General features: G+C 37.0%; 1 protein-coding gene across 1 annotated transcript in view; it reads right to left on the bottom strand.

Annotated features, from left to right (window-relative positions):
- The window catches only part of NPLOC4 (NPL4 homolog, ubiquitin recognition factor), a 55,473-nt gene extending 33,736 nt beyond the window's left edge, over positions 1-21,737 (bottom strand). Inside the window, exons 1-8 of the mRNA XM_039346660.1 lie at positions 21,617-21,737; positions 18,069-18,149; positions 15,200-15,312; positions 10,678-10,857; positions 7,568-7,616; positions 6,685-6,779; positions 5,856-5,979; positions 3,318-3,497 (exon numbers count right to left, since the gene is read on the bottom strand). Coding sequence (XP_039202594.1) covers positions 3,318-3,497; positions 5,856-5,979; positions 6,685-6,779; positions 7,568-7,616; positions 10,678-10,857; positions 15,200-15,312; positions 18,069-18,149; positions 21,617-21,631 — 837 coding nt within the window. The 5' untranslated portion in view covers positions 21,632-21,737. The remainder of the gene's footprint in view (positions 1-3,317; positions 3,498-5,855; positions 5,980-6,684; positions 6,780-7,567; positions 7,617-10,677; positions 10,858-15,199; positions 15,313-18,068; positions 18,150-21,616) is intronic.
- Between the last annotated feature and the right edge of the window lie 2,749 nt (positions 21,738-24,486).

Below are 24,486 nucleotides of genomic sequence, written 5' to 3' on the forward strand. Positions count from 1 at the left end.
GGAGTGAGCCAGAAGTGAGCCTGCAGCTCCAGAGGACTCTCTCACAGTAAGTCCTTGCCTGCGCTGCTCTTTCTCTCCCCGACTATACTTGGCTAGGCAGAGCTGCGTACCACCTGCCACTCGTTAATGTACCACAAGTGGTACGCGTACCACCGGTTGAAAAGCCCTGGTTTAGAACATGTATGCTTCCCTGCTAAAATTAGATTTTACTTCCAAGAATCAGGATAACAGAATAACAGAGTTGGAAGGGACCTTGGAGGTCTTCTAGTCCAAATCCCTGCTCAAGCAAGAGACCTATACCATTCCAGACAAATGGCTTAAAAACCTCTGAAGTTTCACTGATTAACTGTTCTAACCAACAGGTTTCTCTCCTTGATTAGTTTCCATCCATTGCTTCTTATCCCACTTTAATCTTAAGCACTGACCTAAGCATTAAGATACCGTGTATGAGAATTGATGGCAACCACCCCATAGGGAGATGGATAACAATGACTTACGAGACAGAAGATGAAGGATCACCAGAGAATTCCTCCACTGCATTTCTTTCCAAGTGGGCTAACCAACTGATGCAAAAATATGTTCAATAAAAAACAACTCAAATATTTCAGACTCCTGTGGTCCTCTCTATTTTCCCTGTCCATGTCCTCTTTTTAATTTCTCTTCTCCCTTTAAAAGGTTTAATTAATTTTCCTCTTTCCTCCATATAGGTTTGATTTCCCTTTCTCCAACAAAAATTTAATATCTGTTCAGTTTCTAGCTGTCCAAGCTCTGTGATCATTGCTAACTTTTATAAAAATTCTGCTTTTTAAATGACTTATATTTAAATTTTAAATGAATACAGAATACAGAGGAAAAGTATGACAAAAAATGAATGAGAGCATATTATTTCTTTTACATTTTTTTCATTGTAATATCAATTTTTTTAAAAAAAAGGACTTTCAATGCTTACAAAAATTGATTGCAATTAACAGTGACTAGTGAATATAGATTATAATCCATAAGGATCTGTGTAACAGCTAGTTTGGTGTAGTAGTTAAGAAACTGGAAATTTGTGAGTTCTATTCTTGCCTCAGGCACAAAGCTAGCTGGGTGACCTCGGTCTGAATTACAAGGTTGTTGATCCCACGATTGCAAAAAAGTACTTCGTTCCTTACTAACAATAAGCACCTTTTATAATACTTCTAGAATTCTGTACATAGAAATTCAAATAGAATATATGCATAAGATATATCCATAAGCCCATAAAAAGAGAGTTACTAAGTTACATTTCTCTTTCCTTATGTAAACTGGTAAGCATTCCTTAGTTTCTTCTCAAAGAAAAGCCCACTTTCTTAGACTTGCTTTTGCTTTTTGCAAAACCCACGCCTATATTTCTTAGAGCAGTGGTTCTCAACCTTTTTAATGCCGCGACCCCCAACCGGTCGTAAGTCGAGGACTACTCAACCAGTCGTAAGTCGAGGACTACTCAACTGGTGCAGCACCGTTTGCAGAATGGGGCTTTTGGCGGGCTCAGCAGGGCAGAGACAGCCTGGACAATTCCTATTGGCTTTTGAAAGCCAATAGAATTAGACTCTATTCAAGAGAGTCTATTCTATTGGCTTTCAAAAGCCAATAGAATAAAAGGGAGTAGCACAGCTAAGGAAAAGGGGGAAAAAATGGTGGACTGCGTTGTTTGGCGACCCCCGTGAACTGGTCGTTTGACCCCAACTGGGGTCCCGACCCACAGGTTGAGAATCACTGTCTTAGAGGAAAGAAGCCCTTACATTATGAAAAGTCCTGGAACTTGATTTCCATTTTACAAGATAGAGAATACAAGAAACGGCTACAGTAATATATTATTATCTCCTTTAAAAAAAAGGAATAGGAAAGGAAAACACTTCTATTCTCAAAGAATACAGTATCTGCAGTTTAAAAGAAAGGTATATTCTCTTTCCCGTTCTATATGGTCTTTCAGGAAATAGGACTATTGACACAGGGATATGGATTTGTTCTAAAGTCCAACATATGGCAGAGAAACCACTTTTTTTTTTCCATTTACCCTTGTTTATGTAAAGTCATTTGGTGAAATGGCTGGTATAGAAATGTAATGGATGGGTGGATGGATGGAAGGAAGGAAATGTAACTAAGTTCCCTTTTTAATTGGACTTTTGCATCTATCTTATGCCTATCAATAAATCCCTTTGAGTTTTGTCTACATTCCAGAATTCTAGAATTATAACTGATGGCAATGGTAAATAATTGGCTTGGTTTCCAAATTATGATTAAAATGTGGATACATAGTTAGGGCAGAAGTCTACATTAACTTTTCCTCTTTAACATGATTGCTAACAATTAGGATAAACTCTACAGTTATAACTACAGTTATTGCTCCATCTGAATCATCTTTCAGTACTCAGTGAACAATGCCATCTGGTGACTTAATATGAACTTGCAGTTTTAAAAAATCCAATGCACTCTAAGCTTACCAATTTATAGGGCTGTGCGAATCATTAAGAGGCGCCCTTTACAAAGCAGCCAAATACCCTGATCCTTCTACTCAAAATGCCAAGGTACTGTCCCCTCACCAACACTGTTTTAAGGGCTTTCACATGTATGTGCATGCTCAGGCAACACTTTGGCTAGGACGACAGCCTAAGTGCTTCAGGTACAATAGCAATGGAAATGCTGTTGATAAACTGGGAAGATCTCAAAGTAGCAAACATCAAGCTCTGCCATTGCTGTATGACTTGCTCAATAACTGAGATTGGCTGACTTGCCAATATCAGGGGCAAATTCTAATTTCTAAAAAGAAATAGATACCTATTGCTGACTCAGTCTGAGGTACCTCTTTCTTTAGCCTATCGTTTAGGTTTTCAGCTCAGCATGGTGTTAGACTAAAAACACCCACACTTGCGATATAAATCTTTATCTGTTACAGATCAAATGCATACTTGGCAACCTGTCTTTCTCATCCTCAACCATATAAAGTTGTGTAGGCATATTTTCAGCAGAAGCAAAAGGAAGCACGCAGAGACATTTTTTTTCAGATTATAGGAAAGCAATTATTTACCAAGTATAAGTTAACAGAAAGCCTACAAAGCTATGTTTAGTATGAACAAACCTAAAGAGATTTAATTTCTCATAAATGTGCAAATGTTCAGACTGAAATCAAATTTGTTTCTTTAGAAAGCAAGACTGCTCATAGCAAAATTCTTCTCCCCAAAATATGCCAATTAATTTTTCTACTTCAATTATCAGAAAATACAAGAGCAACGTTGTTTCCCAAGCATTCTTCTAAATGGAGCGAGGAAGGGGATTTTAAGAGTAGGATTTGATACCTGGGGAGGTTCATAGATGGCAGAAACTTCAGCTCGAATACCCAGAGGAATGTCTTTATGTTCTGTGTACCTCCCATATAGATATCCAAAATGTTGGTTTCCTGTTTTTCTCCAGAAGTCCAAGAAACGATCTGCAATTGTATGGTTCTCAAACATGATATTATCCACGTGTCTATATTTCTGCCATTTGGGGAAAAAAAACAACAAAAAACACAAAGCCATAATCAAACACTTCCCCTTATCAGAATCAGTAGATTTTAATATAGTCACAAAACTGTCGATATTAGCCTGCTGTCTTTTAACTCAGCGTGCTTCATTTGGAGTTACGGCAAGCCAACGTTCTTTTTATGAACAGCATACTATTTGATCATTCCCATTTGGCTGCTTCTGCTAACAGAAGTAGCCGAACAATGACAGCTCTATCCGTGAAGGAAAAAACTTCAGCTTCTTTCTCTTCTTTTATGCTATGTTAGCTAAAGAGGCTCACGAATTGCAGAAAGCTCAGCTTGCTTTCTCAGAAGTTATCTTTATGTTCTGCATACTTCACCTATAAATATCCAGAATTTCTTTTTCTATTTCTCTCTACAAGCCCTGCTTCAACTATATGATTCTCAAAGAAACTTATTTGCAAGCCATAGTTCAACAATATTAAAGAATTTAGTTTACTGTGACATCTGAACGTGGCCAATTATTTCTTACACATTCATACATCTTCATCTTCTACAATATTTTTGGATCCATAGAGACATTTTTTATTGTGCGTTATTGCTTTATACAACATAACAAAATGACTGCCACACACCTGAATTGCCTGCAAAATTTTCTGTTGTAATAAAACATTTATTTAATACAAAGAGACCTCACTGAGATCCAACAAAAACAAGATATGGTTGTAACAATCCTTTATCCTGCATCAATTCTTATTCAACAGGAGTGAGAGCACAACTTTTGAATACCACAGTTTCAAAAGGACACCTTGCATGGTGAATTGTCAGAATGCCTCTCTAAACTATACCAGTAGCAGGAGTAAATTTCCAGATATTCAATTCTAACTTTCTCTATGGGATCCCAATCATTCTCTATGGGCACTTTGACATAACAATTAATAAAAACATCTGTCTGTGTGTCACTGTTCTCCTTTCTGTCACAGTCCTAGGCAGTTCCTAGTACTTTACACTTGTAGGATGATCCCAGCTTACAGGCTTTCTTTTTTGTTGATCTTGATGGCTTAGTACAATTCAAACAAGGGCCTGGGACTGGCCCGCTTTAAAAAAAAAAAAAAAAAAAGCTCCTAAGAAAATCTTCTATGCCACTGTTGGATTTAAAAGCATTCCAGGGAAATAAAACATTTGTTGAAGGTTAGCAATCTAATGTATCAGAGCCTTCAAATATTCTTAAAAAACAAACAAATAGTTCAGATAAGTGCTTCTTCTTACTATTTCTGTACCTTTTCAAAATTAACTCTTCCAGCCATCAAGCTCACATTCCAAAACAGCAGACTATTTGAAACTAAATGTGAACCCCAGAATAATATTATGGGAAAACTTCTCAGATTGTATAGACAGAAAATATTAAAGCATTTGTAACCCTTAATGTATTAGTTAATGTGCCCAAGCATAAAATGTTGGTCAGTATTAATAACGTTGAAGAAAACAAATAAGGAGGACAAATCCTGGTTAACCCATTTACCTAAACAATAGGAATGGCTACAGGCTTCTTGGATTCAGATATAAAGACCACATGTAGATATTATTTTAAAAAATGTATTTTTTTAATTCTAGATTATCATGAAAACGCTTCATACTGTCTGGTCATCCTGAATTGGCTCCTTCTGTAAATAAGCATGAATAAACAAAGACAAACAGCTGAGACTCTATCCTTACAATCCTTAGATGCATCCATAATGAGGCAATACGTTTATAGATGCGGTCTATTTCAGAACAGAAATGGGTTTGGCATCTTTTCGGTAACTTTTGATTGAAACATGTCTTTGCTCTAATAGGTTTGGCCTTGCTAATTATAGTTCATAAATTTAAGTCTCCCTGGAACATTGCAGGGCTTCAAAATTACAAAGTGTTCTGTTATTGCGATAGGGTCCTGAAAATGCTACACAAGTTATTAAACAAGGATCTATAGAAAACTCAACCCTGCCTTTTGCTTATCTAGCATTGCGGGAAAACAGTGAATAAGGCAATATGGTGGCTCAGCTTAATGCATCTTCACAAAATCCACTGCTGTTACATAACTGAAATTTGTGGTGGTGGTCTTTCACTTCGTTTAACAGAATAACAGAGTTGGAATTTAAAATTGCTGTGATTTCTCATATACATGGCAGATTTCCTCCATTTATAAGGAATCTATCAGATAAATATATTGCTTTATCCTCCTATATGAGTGCTAACAGTTGGTCACCAAGCAGCTATCAAAACACTGTCCAAACTCTCCTGGCTATTCCTTCCCAAAAGAATCATCATAAGCAAGAACTTTCTCTGCTGCCTTGAAAAGCTAGTTTTCATTTTGGGTTAATACTGAACTTACCTGCCTATTGAGTGTGATAGCACTTGGCTGGCACTTGGTACAAATTCCTTCTGGCCATGGAGGATGCCCCTCACATCCAGATTTAATCTTGCAGCTAATGTTTTCAAGAGCAACAAACTTTCCCCTAAACAAAAGAAGAAACATGCTGAATATCTAAAAAAAAAAATACCCAGTAAACACACAGTAGACATCCTGCCAGAAGACGCCATTTGACTCTACAACTATATGTAGTCTGCATATAACTCCTTAATCCTCATTGTAAACTAGGGGGAAAAAAACAGCAATTCAATACAGAATCCAACCTGCCTCTTCTCTCATTTACACTGGTGTTAGCAAACATATCAAGTATGCAAATAACTGCTACCACAGTGTGATCAACATAGAAACTGTAAACATGGGAAACATCAGTTGCAGATTCACAGCATAATAAAAATAAAGATGTTTAACATTTGCTATCTTCTTAGGCATGGAATACTTTTTATGAGAAATCTCCATAAAAAGAAAGGTGCGTGAGAGATTAATGGAAAGATTGTGTTTTCTAGGACAGTTTTTTTTATTGTAACCTCTGTGGATAATATGACAAAACTATAGATTTGTCACCCCCTTTAAAAATTTCTTCACTGCACCAATGCATAGATCAGTTTAAGTTCAACAACCAAGGGAAAAAAATAAAATTCATCTCACCCCCAATATAATAAACTAATTTAAAAATTATTGTTCCTATTTGAAGCCAGTTTGTTTCTGTCCTATAAAGAGTTTTCTATTTTTTTCAGATTTTGCCATCTACGTGATCTCTGAACTTCCCTGCAGTAGGTACAAAGTTTCTTACTTATCTGCACCTCCGGTCAGTTTCCTGATGTAGGCATGGAATGACATATGCTTCACAGGAGGTTCCAGATGGTTTAAATAATCCTCATCAAAAGGCTGCCAAGCACCCACACACACAAAGGAAAACCAGGTCAGACACTTGCTTGATAATACACTGATCACTGTACAAATGGATCTTTTAGTCTGAATACTCTGCTGGTGTTCAATGTGGAAATAATTAGATAACGTTGTGCTCTTTTTCCACAGCAGTTACTATTCTGACAGTAATAGTGGGGCCCTTTCTTCTGCCTCCCCCGCATGTTAAGACATTTTATTCTTCTACAAAATAGCTTTAGAAACCCAACCTATGGATGGGTGTAATGGATGTAATATTCTTGGGGTTTTTTTTTAGCTTACAGAACTGAAAACAAAGCCAGAGAATTCTGGCAGAGGTTACCTAGCTAACTGAAGAATCTTTGCACAACTGAAAATGACTAAAAGGTTTTTATAATATAAGTCATTAGTAAAAACAGTGCAGGATGTAAGCATACTCCCAAATAAGCAACTTTCATTTGTAGCTTTTAAAAAGGAAAGAATCCACTTCCAATATAAGTGAAAAATACCAACTGCATATGCTTTCTTGAAACTTGTAACATGAAACAGTATATCCTGTTAAAACCACTGTTGCATAAAGCCAGATGTCAAAAAAGAGATAAATCCAGGTTTTGATTTGACAAGTATATCCAAGGGTCCAATTTTGCCTCTTTAACCATTATCAGTACAGCTAGGATACATTAAAGTTTCAACAACATTCTCTCTATCGATGCCATTAAAGGAACTGTATACATCAAGAAAACTTTTACCTTGTAAAGTATTACTATAATAGCTTTCATTTCTCTGCTTACCTCTAAAGGTACACAATGTACACATTTACCCAATGGACCATGTCGACATCTGTGTAAAGAGAACATTAGCAGCTAAAGTTACTGGCAAAAACCGAAAAGCACTCTATTTTATAAAGCTTTACAGATTAATACTTAATACAGATTAATAAATTAATATGAGCCCAACGGACTGGAATTTCCATTGCTAAGCAGTCATTAAGCAAAACATCATATGATCACACCACTTAGCAACAGCAGTTCCAATGTTGCAGTTGTTCCACCTGCCTGTCTACCCACCATGTCTGTCCTTGTGGTCACCCCTGGCAGTCTCATCCCTGCTATCCCAGCTGATTTTCACCATCTTCTTCTGCTTCTCCCTGCTTCTGACAAGGTCTTCAGGAAGGTCTCACACAGCCAGCAGCTGCCTTGCAAAGGGCCAGGCTAGGCATACCCAGTCAACAGAAAAAGGCAATTGAGGTCAGCTGGGGGTGGTAGAGAGGGGCACCTGAGTGCAGGGCAGGGATGCAGAGAGCAGCAGATGGCCAAAAGGAGAGAGATGGGGAGGAGACAGGTGAATAAGTAAAGTTGAAGCACATCTTGTGGTCCTAAATGAGAACAGACTGTCAAGTATCTGAATTTTGATCATACAACCACCAGAGCATTTCAATGGTTGTAATGTCAAGGACCAATTGTAAATACCATTCATTCAGCACTGTCATAACTTCAAACAGTTGCTGAATGAATCGTCGTTAAACAAGGACTACCTGTACTGATCACAGATGAACAAATCTGGGCTGACTGCTAACTACACTGAAAATGTTCCCTAATTTCAGAAATATAATTATGGAGAGTGCTGATAAGCTACAAAGCTATTTTTATTAATAATGGAATAGATAGACAGATTGGTTATACTGTTGCAGAAAAGGTCCAGAGCAGCATCTTCCATTGCCATCTATTTAAAGAGGTAATATACTGTTATTCAATGTTTTTAAAATCTTTCATTTATTCAACATTTATTTTAACAGCAGGTCTTTCAGAACTACTTTCTTTCTCTGCTATTGACATTTTCTTCATAAAAGTTAATGTGTTCTTAGCAACTTTCACTATACATACGAAGTCAAGCATACATTCAACAAAAGAGATTTTTTTGCCTATGATGTTTTCATGAGCACTTTTTTCAAAATCACACAACTGCCAACAATACTTCACTATTCAAAGGTTTTGGTTTTTGATCTTCACTGAAGCAATCATTCCAATACATGGAAAACTGCATAAAGGGGCAATGTAGACCTATCTAACCTTAAAAGAAATAAAAGATTCTAAAAGTTTAAATCAGATTCTTATAATAGTTACTATTAATAGAGGTCTACTCTAAAATTTATAGTTATACTCCAAAAATAACCATCAGGTGGTCATAATGCCATTTCCTCAGACAGACACCAACTATTACAATATTCTCAGTGTACCCTGTGAGAATAATACATTTCGTATCTTTTTAAAGATTCCAGCTAGGAACAAAATGGTTATCAAGAGCAATTCTGAGCTTCTCAATATATCTGAGAAATACTTAGGCATGCATCAGCTCTGAAGGTTTACAGATGTAAAAGATTTAGAAGATAAAAACCAAACAAACTATCTACAATCATGTCCATACCTTCTGGATATAACTTCTCCTACTAGCTTAACTACAAAGTATCTATGCAGCCTTTCTGTAATTCAGTGTTATTATTTTTCCCTTGCTTACTTATAGAAGCTCAAGCATTTCAAAACTACAATAATTAGAAGGACATGCAGACTCCCTTAGATTCCAAAATATTAATATTTTTACTTAAGTGTACTGGCTGTAATATTATGACATGAATAAAAAATTTAGCATTTATCAATTTTGCTCTTGCCTAGGGATAGACCACCCTATATTTGCTAGTGACAATTTCAAATCTTTCATGTTGTTGATGTTTGGGACGCACAATTCTAAGCATGCTTTAAATGTTCAATTATATTGAAAACTTTCTTCAAACTAATCAGCCATCTAGTATCATCATCAGAAAGACCCAGGAGGCTTGCAGTAGATGACTCAGTGAGAGCTACATCCTATGTTTACAGCCTAAAAATATTGCAGTTGCCATTTCAGAAGCTTCTTCCCCATAATTCATGTTAAATTAAGGGCTTCTATACTTTAGTTGACTAAAGATTTCTCATCCTTTGTTGCTGTTACTAGAAATCCAGTTAGTTCAACCACAATGATTAAATTCAAGACAGACAGGGCTTTTACTGAGAATAATACTGATATTGTATTTAATAAAAGCAAACCAAGCCTATACTATGTGCTTACAGCTCTCTTGCACCATTTTAATTTGGCTAAAGTAAGAGCTACTCCATATTTTACCCAGACTTTGCTAAAATTATTCATGCCTAATATTATTACATCTAGAGTATAGATATAAAAGCATATGCCAAATTCTGGCACTCCCAAGATTCTAAATGAAAACAAATGGATTATTACTCAAGTAGTAAGCTACAATATTATTTCATTATGTGCTTTTAACAAATGATTACTAAGGTGCACTTCATTCTACTAAGCTCTAAATGGTTTGAGGATCAAGTAAGTCTTACAACAATTAACATTGCTCAGATCTTTTCAATAGCTGTCAGTGTTCTTTGCTAACAAGAATAATGTGCTTTTTTTTTTTTTTTAAAGGAATAGGATTACAAAACTGTCTGAGGCTATTTTCTGTGAGAATTTCAGAGAGGCTATTTAGATTACTGAACATATAGCCATGTTCATTACCATACAAAGACAAAATTTCTATCAAAATAGTATGAGGCTGACTTTCCTAGAAAAGCCAGTACCATTTTTTCCCGTGGCCTGTTCTGAAGATCAATACATTAATTTTCTTTCTAAAGAAAGAATCCCTTTTTGAGTTGTTCCATATAAGTGGCGTTGAAATATGTAGCATCTTTAGCTATTATCAACCCATCTCAGAGAACTAAATTGTGGGAAAGTGCTTCAACGTGAATTGACATGGGATTACTTTAGTTACCTTTGAGAATGGGTAATAGAGAAGGAAAACAGGAAACAAACAGCAAACTGTGAGGAATTTTGTGGAATAAGAAAAAACAATGATATTTACAATTGCTGGTCTCTGCTTCTATAAATTTTCCCATCCTGTTTTATTAGGTATTGATCAATTTCATCTTCTACCACCTGGGGAACACCTAGCGGACGTGTTCCTTGAAAAAATGAGGTATCCATGTTCTCGGAGGAAGAGCCAGCTGCACTTGATGGAAAAAGAAATAGCATATCTCCATGTCTGCAAAAGCAAAAAACAAAAATATGAGGAAAATGGCAGAACTGTTACAGAATGAAATTCAACAGCATCAAACTATTTTAATTTGGAAGTGCTTAGGGGGATTTTAGGTGGACACCCCACAGGATTGGTAATTGTACAGATTATAAATTTCATTACACTATTTTTTCCCTTTACAGAAAGGAGCGAGATTAAGCAGAAGCATTCTACAGAAAAATTGAGACAATCTTCTCTGAATTCTCCTTTCTTCTTCCAAGCTGTCAGGGTCACCTTCCAAAGTATTCTGGATGGTTCCTAAACTTTCTGAAACAGCTTTTCAGAAAGCTACAGCCATAATCAGTAAACAATCTCTTGCAACTAACTTTCCAGTGAGCAGTATTTAGATCAAAGGAAAACTGGTGTACTAGGCCTACACCAGAGCTATCTTATGACTATATTTATTTGCAAGCAAGTTTCCCTGGGATCAATTGAAGTTATTCTGAGATAAATGCACAGAGAGCTGCTGTTTAAGAACTTTCCAGTTTTTACATCATTTCTTTTTATCTCATGACAAATAACGCTGGCTCTTTTGAAGCTGCATTTTTCTGAGATGTCATTTCCCAAAGAGCCATTTTTCATAATGGTAGCAAAGGACTACTACCTCCCCATCCTGTTCAAGATAAGAAGAGGACAAGCAAAAAATAAAGTTCTAAACAGCCTGAGATTTCTGCCTTTTTCCTACTACAATTATTGGCAAGTTGCCAAACACTAGTAGACTAAGAATGATTCACAAAGGAAATGATGAGTAACCTATTCTATCAAGGTTAGCTTTTCTTCTCGGAACAGTAACATCAAAAGTTGACGGAGAAATCAATTACCGTAATTGCCTGCTCCCAATAAAAAGTACCTTCAAGGAAACTTCCTTTTACGTTTCACAGAAAAAAAAATGAGGCGGTTTTGTCTCCTTGCTTCAATTGGCATTTGGGAATTAAAACATGCTATGCCATATTTTAATAGCTGTTGTTTTAATTGCAGTAATGTACCATCAAAATTGAGTGAGTAATATATATGAATGTGTTAAGTACGCACAGCATGTATAGGTAGCCCCTGAGTTATATCTCCAATTGGGAATGGAATTGCTATTGCTAAATGATGCATTGTAAAATATGATATCACCTGATTGCATCACTCGACAACCAGAAATCCTCGCAGCTGGTTGTTATAACCCAGAGGTGTGGGTCATTAAGCAGGAAGCAGAAGAAGTCCCAGGTAAAGAGTGCAGAGGTGTTACAGGGAGTGGGAGAGACCCTGAGAAGCTCAGCACAGGTCATGCACAATTGGAAGGAGTGGGTGAGTGTGAGTAATGGAGGCCAGGGAAAGAGAACATAGGGTTCATGTGTATGTGCAACTGCCGGGAGAATGAGGAAAAAGGGTGATGGGTACATGCAATCACAGGGAGGACATTGAAAGACAACATGGTGTATATGCATGCATGTGCGCACAGTGACATCTTAGAAAGGGCATGAGGGTGAATGCGTCCATGTGAGCACTGGGAGACTGAGGTAGAGGGGGCTGGGTGCATGCAAATGAAGGAAGGAAGAAGGGTGTGATGCATGCAAGCTAAAAAGACTAAGGTGTGGTATGTGTGTGTTGGGGGGGGAAAAGAAAAACTTGACTTTGCTTGTGGGAGGCCTGCAGGGAAATTGACAAATGGCAATCATGCAACTGCGGGATACTGCAGCTAGTCATAAGCGCAAGCTGGTTGCTAAATGCTCAAATTCTGTTGCCGTAACCAGAGCCATAACTTTGAGGGCCAGTTGGTGGTTAAACAAATGGCTGTTAACTCAAAGACTACCTGTATTTACCTCAGATAGATTCTATTGGTCTTTATAATAAAATCCATGCAGCATATGTATTTATGATAAAGACCCACCAAAGCCTTTTGAAGTTTCAGACTATAGAAAAGGTGCAACTGCTGCTAGGTCTTTTTTGTATCATAGTGGAAGAAATGAGGACGCTAAATGTGATCCAACAAACATGCTCTTGCTGAAATGAGGAGTAGACGCTACAATGACTATGAAGTTACATTTTACTGTCATAGTATACCAGTTTGAGAAAAGCAACATTATTCCAAAAGAAAGCATAATTTAATAGACCGCTCCCTAGTTATAAAAATGAAACAGAGTAAGATATTTAATCTAAAGTAAAAAGCAAGAACAATTATGATTATCCTTTCTTTTTCCTGAAACATACAATGAATCAGCCAAGAAGAAAGCAAATAGTCACTTTTTTGAGAGATGGGTGGCTATATAAATTTGTTTGATATGACAGACAGATAGATGCCATATGTAGGCCTATGTAATCTATTTGAGTTTAAAATTGTTTTCTCTTCTACCAATACTGTGCTTGATATATTCAAAAACTCTTAAACTTTTAAAGAACAATTTACTTCCTGAAAAACTATTTATCCACCTAACCATGCTGACTTATTTGTGTTAAGTGAAATACATATGCAGCTATCCTGAAAAGGTGGTAATTTTGTTTTGGAGTCCAACCTTTTCTAGACGGAGTTACTCTCTCCTAGTAGTAAAATAAACAAATTCCAAGTAATCCACAACGTATCTGGGTACTTCATATTTTTGCAAGATGGCAAATCAATCGAATTTGTCTCAGCTGCACCAATGGAAATAAAAAGGACCTTTGTGATGGAGCCATCTCCCTCCTGGTTCCTTCAGACAGAGAGGTATGGTATGAGTAACAAGATTCAAAGGTGTTTCTTTAAAGGAAAGCAAGATGTGGTATGTCACTGTGATATGTCTCCTCTTAAAGAAGCCATCTCTTGATCCAGCATGGTGGAAAACTACTGCTCAGTCTCTAAATTTTCCTTTTTGGAGAACACTATAGAAAAGATCATCAGTTCAGAATTCAGCCTTCAGTCAAGATTCAGATTTAGACATGGGAGAGAAGCAGTGCTAGTAGCTCTGGTGAAGACTTTCATTTGGACCTAGAAAGTTGGAGTGTGCCTCTCTTGATCTTTATGGACCTCTCAATGGCTTCTGAAATCATTAACCATAGTGGTTTACTAGACCACTGACAGGAGGCAGAAATTGGGGGGGTCTTACTTTTCAGTGGCTCTCCTCCTATTTTCTGGACAGGTCCAGTCAACAGTGGAACAGCAGGAACAATCAAGCCCAGTGGCTGCTCCAGTATAGGAGTGCCAAAGCTTGGTTCATTTTGCATTGCTTTTTAACATCTGAAGTTTCTACTTACAATGTCTATTTGCTGAGGCTGGGTCTGCCTACATGTATTACTGGATCACATTTAGCTGATGGGAGAGGTTATCCATCAGTTTGGGATGAAATACCATCAATTCATTGTTTACACCTCACGTGTATCACTTTCTAACCTAAAGCCAAGAGGTTGTGAGGGTCTGGGTAGCTAGAAAGAAACCTAAATCCTAGCAATATGTACTTACTAGTTATTGAGAAATACCTTGGTCCTAAGATGGCCTCACTATAGTCTGAGGGCAGGGGTTGTCTGCAGTTTGTGGGTATTTGTAGACTCACTGCTCTTGCTGGACCATCAGATGGACACTATAACTGGGAGACATTGCAATCCTGCTTGGACCTAGAAGCCCTGGTAAGAGTAACTCATGCTCTTTGGAACCATGTTGGGATTGCATGTGCCATTGATGATTATTCAGAAATTGATAGAGTGCAGCAGTCAAAATGACAATAGGTGAGAATCATTATGAAAGTATAATTCTATGCTCTGCAACATAGATTGCTAATAGGTTTCTGAAACCAATTAAAATGCTGCTTTTAACCTATAAAGCTCTATATGGGTTTGTTCCAGGGTACCTTAGAAACCATTTCCTCCAGGTAGAATTTGCTGGTTTCTGAATTCAAAGGGGGAGGGGAAGGTTCAAGGTCCCACTCTTATGAGAATACAAAGGGCCATAGGTCCCAAAGAAATGCTTTTCACAGATCCAAATCCTGGAACACTTTGCCCTTGGAAGTACACCTGGTATTCTCCCTCATAGTCTTTTGCAAAGCAATGGCATTTAGGGATTGGTGGTGTTTACTTGTTTGATGATTGGGCAGCACTGTGTATTATGAGTTTTAATTTTCCTGTTGCTTGTTAGTATTTTGATTGTATATATATATTTACATACATACATACATACATACATACATACATACATTGCAATGTCAAAATCATTTTAGCTAGATAGCATAACAATACATAAAAGAAATAGAACCCAGCAAATATAAAGGTACCACACTACATTCTCTTGACTTGTCAAAACACAATTGCAATCCACTTCAGTCCAAGAGTGGCCCCAATATTTTACTGAATAACTTACTTGATCTTCAGTAAGTTGAGAGATTTATTAGGAGAGGATGTGATCTCACCAGTCCTGTTTCTATTGATGTACACAGAAAATCCATTATTTCGGAAGCCAAATTCTTTTGCAACCTATACAAATAAATTAATTTGTTGATAGAAATCAAGATAAAGAGCATCTCATTTTGGCTGTAAATATTACAAAAGTATGAACATAATTTATCATACTTTGCAATTGTTAACTCAAAGAATCTACATTTGAATTATTTGTTCACATTTAAATTAAGGCTCTATAAGGATGGACTTTAGAAACTAAGCCTGATTGCTAATGATAATGATTAACTATATTTAATCCATTGTGGCAGAAGACATATTGCTTCAACCAGATTAAGCAAATCACCAACTGAAACTAGTAGAAAAGGGGGGCAAACAAACCAAACATCTTTCAATATTTTCTTCTCTATAGTTTAATACAGAAGGAAATTAGTAAGAATATTCACTGCTTCACAATATATCTAAATAAAGTAACAAAATCTCATTAAAACTAACAAGGTATTTATAAATTGACATTCAAATAAGTGACATTACATGGAAATATGGCTGTCAATATAATTTTGACATTTATTCTCTGCAGAAACTCATCTGGCTCTTTTGCATAAATGTATTCCTTCTATTTTAGGATTCAACAACTCCTAGATAGCATGGGCAGCCTAAGCAAAATTTATGCTTGCCATAATGCTATCCACACATAACAGGGATGAAATTTTTAAACAGAACATGGAGCTCAGGACTCAACACCACAAGAACATGGGCTCTTCCTCACTGTATACATTTTCAGATTCTCAGGGATCAACAAAAACTTCCTGGTTTTCCTATTGCTTCTGATGCTTAGTATAGATTCAGGAGGAACCTTGTTAGTATTTCAGTTTTCAGTTATAACTACACCGTGATTTTAAGCTACTTTATTGAAATGAACATGGCCATTACTTTGACAGTAGTGCTTAAAAGTTATGGATAAAAGTATAATTACTTTTTCAATAAAAAATGTAGGTATATTCTGTATTGGTTACTTACATTCTTAAATAAGCTGTCAATTTTTTTCTTTTTAATATTTATTTGGTTCAGTTACAAAGCCTGTTTTCACCTTGCTTGCTGATTTAATATGGTGAAACCATCAATGGATGATGTGATAAGGAGTATGTTGCTCAGCCATTTTTCAGAAAGCCTATTTTCAGCTCTCAGTGAGTGACTGGCCTACAGATACCCTGTTGGCTTCTGTGCCTAGGGGAGGATTAGAACCAGAGTCTCACTGCACTTAATCCAGTAGCTTAACCAGTTATACGACACTGGCTTTCACTACATAAGTAGTCAATAATTACAATAATGATAATATAAACTATGTTTCCCCAAAACTTAGACCCAGCCCGATAGTAAGCCCTAATATAAGCCGTACTCCAAAACTAAGCCCTAGTTTTGGGGTGAGGCACAGCCCTAAAATTCAAGCTATGACAGGGGTGGGGGGTAAAGCTGCCCCATGTGCCCCACACCTTACTGATAGGACCACCACAGCCAGGCCTCCCACACCCCGAAACCTGTCGCGCTGCTACTTGACTTCTTCTGCGGCTGCATGCCACCACTTGTGGCCAGTCACCATGTGGCGCATTGCGCCACTGCCATTCCTCCCGGCAGGACGCCACATGGAACTTCAGGCCATTTCCGCTGCTCACGTGCTTCGGGCCACTTCTGCTGCTTGCGCAGCACTTCAGGCTGCTTCAGCTGTTTGTGCAGCACTTTAGGCTGCTTCTGTTGCTCATGGCAGGAGGCCACATGGCTCTTTGGGCCGTGCTGCGCAAGTAGCTGAAGCGGCCCGAAGCACGTGAGCAACAGAAGCGGCCCGAAGCGCTGCGCAAGGAGCAGAGGTGGTTCAAAGCGCCATGTGGCATCCTGCCAGGAGGAGCGGCAACGGCGCCATGTGCCACATGGCGTCCAGCCACAGGTGGCAGCAAGCAGCCACAGAAGTCAAGCAGCGGCACGATAGGTGTCAGGGCATGGGAGGCCTGGCTGCGGTGGTCCTAAGGTAAGACATTCTCCGAAATTAAGACGTAGTGCCTCTTTTGGAGGCAAAAAAAATATAAGACCAGATCTTAATTTCGGGGAAACAAGGTAGATATATCTGTACATTCCTCAGAATTAGGAATTAAATTCTGCAGAATGTAATATAATCCTATTCCTACTATATATGCTTCTGAGTGCAGATGGAGGTTTTGCATGACAATTATAGAATGTTAAAGGTATAAACTAACATGGCAATTCTGAACTGCAATAATTCTTTCTCATTCTGCTCAATTTACCTGTACTAATCCTACTGGAGACTAACTAAATGTTTGCTCTGCAACATTTGAATGGCAGATGCTGTGATTCATCACACCAGATCTTTTCCCATCAAGCATTTTAAAACAATCCTTTCACAGAAATATATTGCGATGTATCAGGACAAGATCAAAGTAGAACCTAACACCATATTCTCTAGAATTGATACTACAATTTTAACACTGCATTCAGATGTACGCTCCATAAGGTGGCCCTTCCCAACCTATTGTTTTGTAACTTTATCTGATGAAGTTATTGAGAGAGATACACACTAGTTGGTCAACCTGATTTGGCCTAATAAAGGCAGTGTCAATAGACACTCTGGAATTCCTTTGCTCTCTTTGAATTCAGCTAAAGCTTCATTGAAAATCCAAACATTGATGTTAATTCTGTATTACCAAAAGTTTATGTATAAAAAATAAACAGTATGGATGCATGGGCTGGCTTATTCAACCAATGTGAGATGAACTTCTACTACTATCTTAGGAAAACTCAAGGAATATGCCAAAACAGAATACCTTTTTCAGAAATGTTGCAGCAGTTTCTCGTTTTGTTGCAGTAATACGTTTCACTCCTTCTGGTGACTGGACACGGATTATCTATAAGGAATTTTAGAGATTTGGGAAAAGGTTAAATAAAAAGCACTTAAAAATATCCACGAAATGTTCATGATTAAGGCAAAAAAAGATGATATCTAAAGTTTGACTCTAGAATATGTGAGAGATGTAACATTTCATCAATTTTATTTTTAACATATAAAAATTAGTTTGTCAAAAATGCATAGCTAGCAGAGGTAATTAAATTAATAGTAAAGTAAAATCCATTTTCACTTAGCAATAAATAATATTAGAAAAAGATACAATGATTTTTAAGTTTTAAGTTTCAAATTGCACAGATTTAATTCAGGCCTATAAAGAAAATTCATCAACTGTTCATGTTAAAAAAATTACATCATGTTGCATCATTAATTGCTAGCATACTTCATTTTAAAGGAAAATTGTCATCCATCTTCATTAAAATGAAAAGTCACACCAATCCTGTGGGATATACAGGGATACAGGAAGAATAGCAGCTATTTACTTAGGAAATCAAGCTTAGCTGTGATAAGAGGCTAACTTGTTTTTGTGTTTAACACTAAACGCTATATCTATCATTTTGTGGACTTTAAAAAGATAGACAAGCTGCATTAATGTGCACATCCCTATATTATTTGATATGCCACTGCTCAGAGTTCAAATCTGTACTTGAAAGATGTAGGGATGTGAGTCTATACATATGTTGTTCATAGTATGTTTAGGTGTGTGTCATGTATGTGTTTCACTTTGAGAGCAGGCAACTAAATTTCATTTTTGATGTGTGCCATCGTGCCCAGTATAAAAATGACAATAAAGGTTATCTTATCTTATCTTATTTTAGGGCAGATTTAACAGATTAATTGGTGCTAATTTCATTGCAGTATAAGAATTAAACATAATGGAAATTTACACATACTAATGTCCTATAAAATGTTTGAAACACTTTTTTTTTTAACATAGTAGCTTTCCAATACTTGCTTCCAGAAAAATGCAATAATGCAAAGAAGCAATTCTATACTGGCTTTCTTGATAATTCTATTACAGTAAGCATAGGTAATTTCAGATTGAATAAGAATTGGATCTGACTACACAGCACCATTGTGAAGCAATTCTGTTTTTTTAAAATAAAGATGCTCTTTTGTTCAGCTCAACTCCTTTCCCTTAAAGTGCTGATTCCATAATTCCACCTATGATTCCACCTGGAGACACAGCTAAATGACTAATCCTAGAACCGTGCCAAACCATTAATTATCTTCTTGAACAGTGTCCAAATCTTAAAATCTCTTTAAAACTATATAATGTATGTGCACACACATGCACACACCTACTTTCTATTGGGTACAAATTTCAAGAGGAAGCTGTATTTTTTAAAATAGGAACATTTAAAAGTTTGATGTAGTAATTAAAAAAAAACTTTAAAGAAAAGCTGATAGGCTGCCATTTCCAGATGTGGATGTGCAGATAATTACCAACTGGTGCCTTAGCAAATATTCCATGGTTAGATACTGCTTTATACTTTATACTCATTTATAAACTTGAATTTTGCAACAGTGATATTTTGGGACTGTGGTAAGCAGTAAAATTACTTTTTTTTCCTTAAAATTTGGAGACAAATAGCAAATAGCATTTATTTAAAAATTGTATTATCTTCTATAGCTCTATTTTGAAATGTGTAATAGTCAATTACACATTTATGTAATAATACATACCATGATTGGCAGTTTAAAATAAATTTTATTAAAATAAATAAAATTAAAACTTTAGTATAAACTTGAGTAATAAAGAAATCAGATATAATTTGAATTAATGTATAAGTGGCTTAAGGGATACCACATGGGCACCCTATTTTAAAAGCAAACTAAACATTCTATAAGGCACTGATTAAACTTAAAAGCAGATTTTAAATCGAGCTGATTTTATAGTCCAGCTTCTGATATGGAAGGATACAGATTACCTGCCAAAATTGCTCAAGTTGCCTGCAATTTGCTATATATAACTAATTTTATCATGTGACCTAATACAGTGTAGCCAATGCTAATACCAAAGATACTGACAAGCCATTAATATAAAACAATGCAAATTGATCTAACTTTATTCAAACTTGTTCTGTCCAATTTTATGAAGTATTATATAAACATAGCTGCCAAAAGAGAATTTTACTTTGGGTTAGTTCTGCTATTCATAACATATTTTTTTCTATTTATTAAAATAAAATCTGATAGAAAGAAAAGATGGAAATGTAACATGCTTTTAACAGTGGCAAGACCTTACTCTTCAGTAAGCCTTAACTAAACTTTCTCACTTATCATAAATTTTAGGACAGGAAAGAGTTTTTCACCTCTGCCAATTCAAATAAGGAAAACATTGTACATACTTCTTAAATGCTGTTAATATAAAGCAAGTTTTGAAGTACTTCTAGCATAGTCAAAGCTTTACTTATTTACCTAGTAGTTTCCTATCGTCTAAAACCCCAAACAAGTGATCCAAAGGGATAGCCACATGATTTAGATAACCGTCTGGCATGCAAACTAATACAATAATTAAGGGAATGTGGGCAGGAAGTCATATATCGTATGGATGTAGCTATCATAAGTTATTGTAAGTAATAATATTGAGCCTAGATCAAAAATAATTAGGGATTGAAAGGGAAAAAAATTCAGGTAGAGTTACAGAAACTTTGTTATTTTTTCCAAATTGTTGTTGCCTTCTAGATGTATTACAACTCTTATGGACATTATATCTTGGGATTATAGAAATAGTCCAGTATTTCAAGACAAAAATCTTTAGTGATAGATTCTTATTTTATGTATCACGCCTTTGTATCAAATCATCAGCTTTTAATTTTTGAACTTTTGGCATATCCTGCCCTAAAGAGAGAGCACAAATGTTAGTCAATTTACTGGACATATCCACGCTACCAGACTTGTATTAATTTTCTTCAGAAAACTTGGGGGATTTTGCTTTTGAAAATTGTTCATTTCTGATCCATCTTGCCCAGTCACGCCACTTTTGAGGGGAGGAAAAAAAAATATTACGAAACTGGCTCAGAGCTCTGATGTGCTGAGTTCTTCCGTCTGGAAAGAAACCATACATTTTAACCCTCAATGAAAGTGGGGGCCCTGTCTTCAGTTGCAGCAGCTCCCGCGGCTGGGTGGCCCAATAGACTGATTTCCCACTCCAGCCCCCCCCCCTTCAGGGAGCTCGCCGCGATCCCCCTGCTCTGCCTCAAACCTGGCAAGGACAGGAAAAATAAACCCCATCGCGGGCTGGTGCTTCCCACTCCACAGGAAAGCCCAGAGCTGTCAGACCCTAGCCCGGCGGAGACGCTGGGGAAGCCAAGGGGGAGCTCTGAGCGCGGCGCCCCCCGCCTCACAATGACAAAAGACCAGAGGGAGGGGACCCTCGGGCTGAGGGAAGAAAGGAGGGAGATCCTCTCCTTCCCTCCCCGGCCTGGTCCCCTCAACGTACCGCCCCCGGCAAGCCGAACTTACAATGGTCTCCGCCATATCCTTGCCGCCGTTCCGACCCCCGTCCTGCCCCGGCTCCGGCAGCTCCGCCCCTTACCCGCCCTCGCTGCTGCTCGTGCGCCGCCAATACTGCCGCGTCACCGTTCCCGCCTGGTAGCGCAGGAGAAGCAACAAGGTTCCGGGTAGAAAAGGTCCGCCCTGAATCCCATTCGCTGGCTCCGCCTAGTGGCTTCTGGTTGTCCGAGAGATTTTATTTTATTTTTACCGTCGGGTCCGGGTCGGAGGTGCGTCTCTGCACGAAAGGATCGGGAAGGGAGAAGCCTAACTCTTACGGCACAAAAAAGCCTTAGTCTTAGTCTGCGGTTAAGAAAACCAAATCTCGCACTTCCCAAACTTTTAGTGTCCACAAAGTTGCTGCAAAAGGGTGCCTGAGGAAAGCTACTTTCTACTCAAACGCATTCTCTGTACACGGAGAAGTGATCTTACTTTGAAATAATTATAATTTGAATATCGGATTAAAAGGTTTTTTTTTACTTTGACGTGGTTTGTTGAATAAGCCACAAAAAGACAAACCATGTTTTGTCATATTACGGAGATCAATCCTTCCTCTTAAGATTGTCAGACTTAGTTATTTTACTAAGCCATATTATGTTTTTATTCGGTTGTGATGAATGAATTTAGCCTTTGTAGCTTGTGACTGGTTTATGACTCATGTTTATGATTCAGGATGTAGTGTGAACCTAGCTAATATGTAGAATGTCCACAAACTGATTAAAACAAAAGGTTAATGTGATGCATGAAAACGTCATTTTCAAAGGCTGCTAAAAGTATCCATATCTTCTGGATACTTTTAACAGCCTTTGAAAATGAAGTTATGTCCTATCTAGATAAAATTATTTAAAATTTAGATTGTTTTCTGTCCATGTATGAGTAGAGCTGCTGAATTAATAAGAGAAATATAGTTATCTAGTCAACATTATTTTGTGTATGGCTTGCTATACGTATTTAAGTAAGCCATAGTATGTTTAATTAGAATCATTGTATAAAACACAAATAAGCATCATAAGCCATTGTTTGCATGTCACTATGGCTGGGTTCACTATGCATATTAAGCCCAAAATAAAAAAAAACCCACATGTGATAGGTGAATGTTAATAACTATTATTGGGATCAAAACATGCATTTGCAACACACTGTCATTCTAACAAATAATTGAATATTGACCCAAATCATTTTCCAAAGTATTCTTTGGAATATTAACATTTATGATGTACAGTAATACATTGTAACTGAATCATAAAATCTAATACAATTTCTCTAAGCAATTGTAGAACAATTGGTATATAATACAGGCAACTCATATATTGCAAAGGTAGTTGCAGACTAATCAAACTGATCTAAATGTGCTTAAATTACCCATTTGTATTGGTTCCTCTCAGCAAAAGTTTATCAGATTCAGGGGTGTGTTTCTTTACACCTGTATGCTATGTAAGCTCTCTTGTAAATATCCCAAAAGTTATCATTTGTTTTTAATGTAATGTCAATAGTAGCCAATCACAATGTATTGTATGCATTGCACACCACAATCTCCTGGATTGTATAGGTATGGGGAAAGCTATCTTGGTTCTTGGTGGTACTGCATAGCCTTGTACATATTTAGTCCAATATTCAGTTTAAAATTACTGTAATTGTAAGGTTTTAAAAAACCATGTTTTATATAATATATCTCTTAATAAACACAAATATTATTTAGAGATAGGAAAGCAAGGCTGAGAGAGAATGAGTTGTTTTCAGCCATGCAGAAAATTACAACTTTGGAAACTTACATGTACATCCATATTTTATTCAATGGATTCAGGCCAGATACTCTACATTCTGTACACATTTCCTTTTGGTATTAAATGTGCCTCTTGTTCACAATACACTTGTACTAGATCACCATAACATTATGTATTAAAGCAGATGCATATATAATGTAAATCAGCTTTTTATCTTGATATCTATTACAGAAGGCCTTGATGCAACAGCAGTCCCACATTTTTGTACATCTCTGAGTGTATAATCATAAAGATTGTGCAAAGTATTGAAATGTATGTGAAATAGTTGGGAGCAGCTTTTCAAATAACTTAAGCTTTGGAGCTTTGCAAAAGATACAGCTGTCAATTTTGAAAATGAGCATGGCTGCGACCATCTTCCTTATTCATTTTCAGTTGACACACTGGAAGAAGGGAGGGGGGATTGCCAGGTGCTTTGCTAGTCAAAATAAACTTTTGTCCTGTGGGAACCAAGGTCATCGGCTACACCTGAGACTGCAGGCAGGGCATTTCGTGAAAAGCCTGCCAAGAAGATGTATTGGGGAAGGTAGTTGCTTGCATAGCCCTAGGGGTAGGATTTCTTAACTTTGTATTGGGGAATTGTTACATGTGTCTTTAGACTTGGTTTCACTTTTGATGTGCTGATACTTTGTAACTAATAAACATGTTCTTTGAGGAATTTCCAACTTCGGAGTTCTTTATTTGTCTCTGTCTGTCGGAACCATGACAACAGCTGCTTTAAAGATTGAAAGAAAGGTGTTTTATTTGTACTCCTATGCATGTAAACCTTAACTATCTCATCTGAATGTGTTTCACAGACCTAATAGTTATACAGTACTATGCACTCAGATGACAGGCATAATGATATACTGTTTAATGATATATTTATAGTAAGTGAGACAAAGCAAGTCTCTTTAAGCTGAGAAATGTGATTTCTCACATGATGTAAGTATGACTGTGGTAGGTCTACTCCTCTAAAATTCTCCTCATACAGGAATGTTGGACTGTTATCTGACTACTCCAAAGAGCTGCGGAATCATTTCAAATCCATTTCATGCTATACATTAAATATGAAGAAAT

The sequence above is a fragment of the Crotalus tigris genome, unplaced genomic scaffold (assembly GCF_016545835.1).
Source record: "Crotalus tigris isolate CLP2741 ecotype Arizona unplaced genomic scaffold, ASM1654583v1 scf7180000017551.9496454, whole genome shotgun sequence".
In the NCBI taxonomy this organism is placed as follows: domain Eukaryota; kingdom Metazoa; phylum Chordata; class Lepidosauria; order Squamata; family Viperidae; genus Crotalus; species Crotalus tigris.